At 35.9% G+C, this 10,834-nt stretch overlaps 1 protein-coding gene across 2 annotated transcripts; it reads left to right on the forward strand.

Moving 5' to 3' along the window:
- Positions 1-1,281: 1,281 nt before the first annotated feature.
- LOC135155388 (uncharacterized) lies at positions 1,282-10,323 on the forward strand. Of its 2 annotated transcripts, XM_064104284.1 has the most exons (4): positions 1,282-1,551; positions 2,749-3,090; positions 3,345-3,872; positions 6,795-10,323. In XM_064104284.1, the coding sequence occupies exons 1-4, from the start codon at positions 1,500-1,502 to the stop codon at positions 6,827-6,829; spliced, it is 957 nt and encodes a 318-aa protein (XP_063960354.1). In that variant the 5' UTR covers positions 1,282-1,499; the 3' UTR covers positions 6,830-10,323. The 2 variants fall into 2 exon arrangements, with proteins under 2 accessions (XP_063960354.1, XP_063960353.1); XM_064104283.1 differs by lacking the exon at positions 6,795-10,323 and having other exon boundaries at positions 3,345-3,916.
- Positions 10,324-10,834: the final 511 nt, after the last annotated feature.

The following is a 10,834-nucleotide window of genomic DNA, read 5'->3' on the forward strand; positions in this document are numbered from 1 at the left end:
AAAATTCTTGTAAGAATAGATTGAGCGCGCTCAATTTATTCTTACAAGAATTTTACAATGACGAATCCTTTAATACGTTTAGCTCATGGCAAATATTATATCCGCTGTATCATGAAAGTATAGTTATAAGTCTATTTGTGAATTGAATGATTTCAATTACTTTTAAATGTGTTTATAACTTTGATCATAAACCAATCAAAACATTCTTTAAATACAGTGGCGGGGGAAGGGTGGGGTGTCGTATACTGGTTTTGGTGGAAGCGTTGGATATACTTGCACAAAAATATAGGCCTACCCTACACTGGCGCACAGATGGGGGGGGGGCGGACTTTATATAAGGACCAAGAAAAAAGGATAAAAGGAAAGAGAGAATGGGTAAATATTATATTATTTTCTGAAAATGATATCAAAATTTGTCAGAAAATATGATTTTTGTAATAAAAATGTCGAAATTTTGCCCTATGCGCCATATTTTGCCGCTAATTTTTCAATATTTCTTTTTTATATACCTTGAGTTAAGTGTATGATGAGTTACTGATGACATTGATAAAATCAATACCGTTAATGAAACACTTATGCATGTTATAATAGGACAGCAATATTTCCCACACATTTCTTACATTTAATTTATTTTTATAGGATATATTCAATCACATTAGTTAACACAACAATCTATTACATATTTCGACTATGAATTTTGTTCAAAAATGTGAATGTTGCATCATTTCTCAATATATTCTTAACGATTATTCAAAATATTTTCTTTCTGCAATCTCTACCTTTTCATTTTCATAAAAGTCACTGTATGTTAAGGCATGGACCTACTTGGTGAACTATATCCTCATTTAAAATTATGCCCTTTGAACCAGTGGCGTACCTAGGATTTTCCACAGGGGGGGGGGCAAAACCGCCCGCCCCCCCCCCCCCCAAAAAAAAGGTCTTCAATCACAAAATAAAGGATTTTGTACCAGAAAAAAATTTGACAAGCAAAAAAAAAAAAAAAAAAAAAGTTCTTCAAGCTCGTCAGGGGGGGCAATAAAGGTCTTCAAGCTCGTCAGGGGGGGGGGGGCAATAAAGGTCTTTCAAGCTCGTCAGAGGGGGGCAGAGATACGTCCTTTGCATGGGTTGTGGCTCGTCAGGGGGGGGGCAGACTGCCCCCCCCCCTAGGTACGCTAGTGCTTTGAACCCATTAATGATGGCACGCTTACCATACATGCACCTGTCACTGAGCACGCGAGTTGCGCACGAACCTTCATAAAAATCAAGATGAGAAAAATAATCATACGCGATTGGGATGGCCGTACTACATGGCACATTGTTGTGTAAATATAATAATACAATCTTCGCGCCATTTTTCTCTGCATTGGTATCCTTTGTCTCTATATCACATCAGCCACGAGATGCTCTCACAACACTCAGGACTATTCTTCAGAATAGTCATTTTGGTTGGCATCCATTTCCTATTTTTTCCACACTCCATAAGTTGATAAATTTAAACCATGGTGATTTTACATCACATTCTCTTGGTGATGATATCGGCGATCATTTCAGGTAAGTTGATCGTTTTTCTTTGATTCATTTCTGTAATAAATACCTTTCTCTTGTTTATTTTATATAGTACAACGTCCTGGAGCAAGATGTATTTTGCTAATCTCCAAAGTGCCCAATAAATAAAACCTATGAGGAAGACAAGATAGCTTAAATTTTTTACTTAAAGGACAACTCCACCCAACAAAAAGTTGAATAGAATAAAAAGAGAAAATCCTACAAGCACAACACTGAAAATTTGATCAAAATGGGATGTAAAATAAAGTTATGCAAATTTCGCTTAATTTCACACAATGGTTATATGCAAATCGTTGGTGGTCTGCAATTGAGGGGACTGCTGACGTTATCCACTCACTATTTCTTTTGTATTATCTTGCTAAATATGTGGAATTAACTTTGTTAACATGAAGTGGTTCAGTCAAGTTTTAAATTATTGTAAATTCTGTGAAAATTTAAATATAATATAATTCAAACAAAACAAAACTAAAGAAATAGCGAGTGATGGACATCATCGACTCTCATTTGCATATCACTGAGTTGTGCAAATAACTATTTTTATAACTGTTTTAAATAAACAGTTATATGCACAACTCAAATCATTATTATGACTATTCTTTATTATGACATTATAAAGAAATGTCATAACTTTCTTATTTTACATCTGATTTTGATGATATATTCAGCGCGGCTTGTTATATTTTTCTATATTGATTCAAATCAAGATTTTTTTGAGGTGGACGTTACCTTTATTAAGGGGGGGGGGGCTTTGATAGAAACCCATGTTTTGAAACACTGAAGGCACTGTCGGATCCGGGGGGCACATCCAGCTCGTGCCCCCCCCCCCCCCGTTTAAAACCCATAATCAAAATTTTTAATGTAAATATGCCATTCTTACCCAAGCGTGCACATCCCAACCCCTTGAGAGCAAGGACCTTTTATTTTCAATCGGAAATCCTGGATCCGCCCAGGATCCAGGATGAATGAAGGCAAGTGTGATCACACAGTCGCACATAATTTAATGGTTATATTTTATAGCGATTAACTATACTACTACAGCAGAAAACGAGTTCAATCACAGCAAAGAGTATTTTAGACATGGCCCCTACCCCTGCTAAAAAATAAACAGGTAAAATTGCCAATAGGAGTGTATATATCTAACTTAGTTGCTAATCTTATAATTTGTTTTAATCTAATATACAGTTGATGCTTCCATTGTTGGCACAACACCATCTGTTCAACTCCTTAACGGCTCCAGTGCTATCCTACCCTGTCAGTACAATCATGATGTATATGAGATTTACTGGGTATACCACAATGGCCATGACGAATCCGGAGGAGACACTATTGTCCACTTGGACATGTACTTTCACATTGGTAGCCGGTGTGGTAAGGGCTTTGAAGAAGGGCGTTTCAACATCAGTGATGACTTTTCTCTTTTGATCGAGCCTGTCATGATGCAAGATGGTGGTCTATATTCCTGTATTGTTACTGACATAGCATCGGGAAGTTCATATAAGAATTACACTGATGTCACTGTATACGGTGGGTTCTTTGTTACCATTCAGAACAAGATTTTTTTCGTCTAGATTATTTAGAGTTGTACGTAAGATGGATATTGAGGGCTAGAGTCCAAGTGACGCCTATTAAGGTAATTTTGACCCAGAGTAGCTTTAAGAGATTCGAGCCTATACAAAAGACGAGTTGGGGAAGGTCCATGGCCTATTATATCTATCTATCTATCTCTACCAATAAATCTATCAATATTATTTTTCTTCTCTTATCTATTCCGCCTGCAGTTTATGCCAACACCACAAACACGAATTTCGTCACCATCAAGCAATGCGAAGACTTGACCAATCTAAACCAATCCACAGCTTATGAAGAAACACCATGCATCCATCCTATCACCGACAACCAGGCCGTTTTCCAACTGAACTGCTCAGTGTATGGGGCGATGCCGGAGGTTTCTCTTTACTGGACGACCAACGGAATCAACGTCGGGACGAACTATGACCTGACGCCTTCGATCGAGGAACGAGAAGACGGAACGTTTGACCAGATGCTGACGATGACAGGGTCTGTGAATGAGACTAAGAATGGTACTGTATTTACCTGTGTGGCTGAAGGTTTGTCTGTTGGTGGACTTGCGAACAGTTCTGTTATATTCTTAAATACTGGACATCAATCTGAAGTCTCAAGTCATGAGCCTACAGGTTCTACAAACCTACTTGCACTGAAAATCGCTGTACCGATTGTGGTAGGATTTGCAGTGGCCGTTCTTGTGGGATTTTTCGTCTGGAGAAATCTGAGACATAAAAGACAGGGTATGTGTATTCCAGCTTGTGTAAAAATTATTTTGTAGAGACATAACGACGGGACAATGGTGACATAAAAGAATTGAAGACGGATATGAACTCTTTAGATAAAGAAATCGTTTTATTAGATACATACATCTTCACACTGCCCCCCCCCCCCCAGGCGCGCCGGAACACTTTCAGTTTTAGGGGGGCAAAGTCCCGAAGGGGACACAATATTTTTGACAGCGTGAGATACCGAAGCGATCGAGCGGGAGAGGGTGTGGGACCCCCACGGTAAGGACTTTGTGTAAAAATGGAGTATAAAAGTCGCGTTTCTAAGAGCATTCAAAAATAAATTTCTTGAGAATTAAACATAGAATTCACTACGAAAGACTATACTCATAATTCATGAGCCTGAATCTACGCGCAAAACGATTGCTTCGGAATGTGGTTTTCATGTCTGATCAATTAAATTACGTATTACGCTTATATTGACTCAAAATACCAGAAATTGAAGAGCTCATTTGCAAAAGGGGTTAGGTCCATTTTTCATAAAATTTGATTTTTATGTCTCAATGTATAGATTTTTAGTAGCTCTATAAGATGATACCAAAGAAAAGTTGAAATTCCTATTAAAAAGTGAACTAAAATGGCAAAGAAAAATCACTTTTTCAATCAAAAGAGATTGGATTCATTTTAGTTTACTTGCAAAAGGGGTTAGGTCCACAATGATAATTTTTTCAAAAAATATAGAAAAAAATTGAAGAAAGAAAGATTTCTTTTACACCCAATTTTATGTGCACATGTTAGGGCAGTATATCATGACAATTTAGTTTCTCATAAGAATATTGCAATAAGTGAGAATAAAAAACATGTTTTTTCTCGGAATGGTCCAAAGTGGACCTAACCCCTTTTTCAACTAAACTCTTCAATTACATTTTTCAAGCAATATCCTTTCAGAAACATTTATGTACATTTACATACACGGACGACGCGAGAGAGCACAATCATCATAAGTTTCAAGTAATTCCTGTCAGAAGAAGGAGTGTATTAAGCAGAAGAAGCGTAACAACAGAAACAAAAGAAATTATAATGAATGTCTTTTCAAATTCAAAATGTCATACCGTTCTGACGTGGCAGACGTCGATAAGCACTTAAATCCCCATTCTATGCAAATCATTTTTTACATCAGCATTGGAGATAGTCCCTGATTATCCATGCATGGGCAATACGTTTCATATTTTGTAACTGGAGGAAAAAGAAATATGACAAGCTTAATTGTCTAACAATTTATAAATTTTCTAAAAATCATTAAAGTTTAAAACATTACTCGATTTATGTGTTTCCTTTTGCATGTTTTGTATGGCTGGGAAGCTATTTTGGATGACTCCTTCAAAATCTTCTTTTTTCTTTACATATTTTCTGGGGAAAATGTGACCATAACTAGGAAATGATGAATATCAAATTCCAGGAAATATTCATTTGTAAATAATCATGAACTGATTAACAAATTACTGCAGTTCATAATGTACATTATGTAACTTTATTTATAAGATAACAATTACATTCCAATAGCGGATGTGGTTGACGGTACACCATGTGGAGTTTTCGAAAAAGTGGATAGAGGAAGAAGTGAATTTGATAGGGGAGGAAGTGGACAGTTGATAGTCGAGTAATTATTTGTTTAAATGAGCGTAGTCCTGAAAAAGACAGTAAACCAGATAAGGTTGAAGAGTTGAAGAGGCTTGAGTAGTTGATAGATGAGTACTCCTGCTCTGCACTCCATTCGCCGACTCAAGCTAGCATCTTCTCATTTATCCAATAATCCAACTACTCAAGCCTATTTAACTCTTAACCTTTTCTGTTTGACAGTCATTTTCAGAACTACACAAATTTTCAAGAAATAGGCCTATTACTCTAGGACCTACTCTTCGGAAGAAGTAAAATTAATAGGCGAGAAATTGGAAGATTGAGAGTAGGTCCTAGAGTGATATATATTAATATGACGACCTCGATATGTTATGGTTTCTGGGCTTGACAGCTATGACATAGATTCCATATGTTGCTCGAGTAACTAGCGTTCACGCGCGTTAGTGATATCGGGTCCGGTCTGAGCATATAGCGTTTCTGAGCGACCGCGCGTTTGTTAGCCGACACAGCCAGCATGCATTGGTGAACCACTTTCAATTTGCCATTCGATTTTAGTCTGAAATGTATTCATTAAAAGGTTAAACGTTATGACACTGTAATAAGATGGAAGAGGGGCTTATCAAGGCTTACTATATTATGTAATTGCCCCGTCAGGGGCGAAATGTTTTCATTTCTGACAATGGAAATGACAAATTTTAGGCAGAAAAGTGCCTTAATCGTTTACTTTTGACCTTAAATAATTTATAATTTTTCTACTTTTAGGGGGGCACATGGGGGGGGGGGGCAAAATCTCGTTTTGCCCCCCCCCAAAAAAAAGTGCCCCCCTGCCCCCCCCCGCTTCCGGCGCCCTTGCCCCCCCCCCCCCCCATTTGAGAGCCATAATCAAATTCTGTAATGTAAATTAACAGTTTTAACCCAAGTGTACCCCCCTTTGAAAGTGAAGACCCTTTGTTTTGTTTTGGGTTTTTTCGAATTTTCTGCGAACGAAATGACCTCCTTGTCACATTTTCATCGGAAAAATGTGCCCCCCCTTTAGAATCATGGTTCCACCCCTGCAGCTTCACACTTTATCGTCATGCTCATCAACGAGAAAAAGGGTGGGGACAGTTAGGTATCAATCATGTAAATTGCCAGTAGTTTATTTAAACAACTGCAATTTATCTTTTTTTAAATCTATCCCAACTATCTGGCCTGGTATCACTTATCAGTAATAATTGCCATGTTTAATTAAAAAACCAAACAGATTATTCCTGTCATCAATCGACCTATATATGCTATCATTATCAATTGCTCTTGCAGATCAAAGAATACCCGACTCTGAAGAAGGTGAATAACTCCACGCCACGAATGAAGAGGAATGAAAGCAATATACAGGATAATTTCACAAGCACAGAAGTTTTGAGAAAAGAGTGTGTATATATTTGACTACGTGTCCTAATTTCATACTGAATTGCTCAATCTATTTATGTATTCATAAGCGACCAAGATAAATCAAAATGTTTATACAATAAACCAGCTTCAACAAAATTAGCTTGAATGCTAACAATTATTGTACACAAAATTGAGATAATAATATGGAGCAATGTTTTATACATAAAATTGTTTTCCCGGCTTTAAGAACAGTTTGCACCTATTGCAACAATTTTTTTCAAATTGATCTTTGACGCCAAAATGTAAATACAGCTGCCGCTAATTTTGTTCGCTTTCAACCCTGCCAGCTTTGCCTGTTGTTGTTTAGTGTTTTTAAGGGGGTAGCAAAAAGGATGTAAAAAAGCGATAGCGGGCAGGTGACGATATATTTTTTTTAGGGGGGGAGCAAGAGCATTTTCTCTACAATGTTTTCTTGTAAAAATTCTGGGGGAGCATTTTTTTATTTTTATTCTTAGGAGGCTTGCAAATGCCCCAGGCATGACCGTACGCATAGGAGGGGGGGGGGGGGTCTTGCCTTTAAAATTCTACAACATTCACCGGAATAGTTCATGACGTCCTGCAGTATCACTTTTGACAATCTCAGTCACTTCATTGCTTTAGAATTTCTTCACAAATTTTGAATGTGTCTTGCCCCAAATTGTGCGTACCTCCAAGATTCCAAGGGCCCTTTTTTATCAGGGGATGCTGTTTTAAATTTGACAAGCAAAAAAGGGGAGGTTTTACTACAAAATGAAGGTTGCTTTGGTCATGACAAATTTCAACAAGCACAACGATAAAAAAAGTTTCGCTACAAAATGAAGGTGATTTTGGTCCAGAATCGAAAATTACAAAGGAAAAAAAAAAGATTTTCAATGTGATATTAAGGTGATTTTTCTTACATTTCTGCTATCAAGCATACCTCCTGGATTTCCAGGGGCACTACCTATGGTGAATAACACTCGAAGCACCATATCAGCACCCCCGGCCTTCCCATGTCCCCCCCCCCTAAGATACTCCACTGATACACGTGTTAATGTACTGATAATGCAGGATATTTGCAATCCATTTCTATTTGTATTTGTATTAATAAAAGAATTGCTTTGTTAGTTAATTCGACTTCGCTCTCTGATTCTGATCGTTACAAAGTGGAGGGCTCTTTGTCTGAATGGCGTCTATTATGGGTGATATGTTTCACAAAGCGGTTCGCAAGTTTCGCACGGTTTTAGCAACGACTGGCCACTTGACCATTTCTTCTGCTTCATTCTGAAATATTTTGATTCCCATCAGATAAAGATCACGTCCCATCCCGAAAAAACATGTGATTGGAATGAGAAGAGATAAATCATACTAGCATAACACTAAAAATGTCATCCCCAAATTGAATGTAGAATAAGAAAGTTATAACTTTTCGAAAATCCCCTTATTTTCCCCCAAACAATTATGCACAACACTGATTTGTGAATGAGAGAGTCGATGACGTCACTTACTAATTCTTTTGTTTTTTATTATAATGTCAATGGAATTTGGAGATAATGCATGTTGAAAGAGTTGAGAAATAATTGCCTGTGAAAATTAAGGGAGAGATAAGACAAAGAAGGGAAAATGAGTGAACAGAAAACAGAAAGCGAGGTTAAAGAGAGAGAGAGAGAGAGAGAGAGCAGAGGTGGAGAGCAAGTAAAATTTTTAATTGTTATTGATTGATAGCATTTATTCCATTCATCATACAAAAAAAATCATCATATAAGTTACTCTCGCCATTGGTCAAGGGAGAACCAAAATAGAGAATGAATGAAAGCAAGTTCAGCTAATAAAAACAAGAGATCGGGATATTGATATTATATACATGTATCTGACAATTATTTTGATACTATATTTTTACTGTTGTGTTACTGTTATGTGATGATAAGATATATCTCATATATTCAATAATATATCAATACATAATCAATACATAATCAATACTTCTACAGGAAGTATAACAGGAAACTATATGTCTACCAATTCCAACTTTCTTAAGAAAGTATTACTCATCCATCTTTCAGCTAAACTTCTGACCACACACATTTTTTTTATTTTTTTTATTTATCATGTCTAAGTTTTAGAGTTTTTCTCTTATTAACATACAAATGTATTTAGTATGTATCAAGACATTGATAATTTGCTTTTAGATCATTATATGATCGTTTACAAGTTTAAATATACTTGTTGAAGAACCGTTTTAAAGATTTATGACGTAGGAAAACTTTGTCTTATATGACTTATAACTTATACGAGTAAGGTTTGGATTATACAATATTCTGTGTTTACACTTCTTTTATATGAAGTAAAATTGGTCTAGATTTGCATAGAGTATATCCAATATCTTGAGCGCCCTCGTTTTATTCCAAAATCATAAATTTTTAGATTGTTATTGATTGGATTGAAGATTATGGATCTACCTTCTGACAGAACAGTGAATTTGATATTTTGTGTTTTACGATTGTTGGATTGTGTTATGTATACCTTGTTTTATTGAATGTATTGGCTTATATGATTGGATTTAAGAACTCTTTGGTTTTGTCGAGTTTAGATGTAGTCTTTTGTATGTAAGATAGTTTGTACAGTGTAAATATGTTATATAGTTTTTCAGGAATAGTGCATAATAAGTCTGCACATTATTGGAAACAGTTTTCTTTTATATTTTTATCGATGTATTTTCATACTGCATTGTGTGAGAGTTTGAGAGGAAGAGGAGGTAGAAGGTAAATTAAAAGGTTTCACAATATTATTATTTTGTTTTATATGAACTTTAATTGTTAACTCTATTGGACCATTATTTCAATATTTTTTTCTAAACAAATGTGGGAAAGCCACATTTTCTAACAAAAGGGGATGTTATGTGATGATAAGATATATCTCACATATTCAATAATATATCAATACATAATCAATACATAATCAATACTTAATCAATGCTTCTACAGGAAGTATAACAGGAAACTATATGTCTACCAATTCCAACTTTACTCATCCATCTTTCAGCTAAACTTCTGACCACACACATTTTATGGGTTTGTTATTCACTACATTTCATGTTCTCCCTATAAGGTCAACTCCCCCAATTCAGAGTAAAGTTATGACGCACAGATTGTTTTGGTCAAGTGTCCAAGGTTGACCAACACCTGTTTAGTTGTAAAGAGTCTGGACCAGACTAATATAAAAGGGGTTCACTTCTGAACCCAAATCAGAATGCAGATTGGTTTACATATTACTTTAGAGATTGTTCCAGCATACAGACAGCTACAGAAGAGTTTATATTTTATACTGCAGAATTTATATTATCTTCATCTTCAGAGTATAGTCACCATCAGACTCACTCATGTATTTGTCATCATCATCAACTTATATATAATCTTCAATAAATGTATATATGAACTGTACAGGCTTTGTATTGCTTCGTCTCATTTATAAGTCTGGTTGAAAGTAAAAGTGCAATCGGTCCAACCCCAACACAACATTACTTTGTAGCATGATTATTGTTGTCACGTTCGGCTATATTGCGTATTCTCTGCTTATGGTAACATTTAAGTTCTCACAATATATGCAACTCCATCTCCTCAGGCTTTACTATCTGATAATAGCATAACGTTGTTTATTTAAATACACTACCTCTTCATATTGACAGGATATTATAATTGCACATGGAAACAAACACTCTGTATTGTTAAGTTCTTAGTTTTAATAAGTAATGCATCTAAACATTTATTGCCATTTTATACCGATTTTATTTTTGTATATTTGTAAACCCCGACTAGTGAGGAGAGCTTCATAACAGAAACTAGTTTTTCTTTTAGTCATCCTCAGGCACTAGTCGGTGGTAATGTATTCCTGTTGTACATAATCATGTCGTCTTTTGCCTGGAAATTAAATAAATAAATTTGACTTCGCTT

This window comes from Lytechinus pictus, chromosome 9 (assembly GCF_037042905.1).
Source record: "Lytechinus pictus isolate F3 Inbred chromosome 9, Lp3.0, whole genome shotgun sequence".
NCBI classification, from domain to species: domain Eukaryota; kingdom Metazoa; phylum Echinodermata; class Echinoidea; order Temnopleuroida; family Toxopneustidae; genus Lytechinus; species Lytechinus pictus.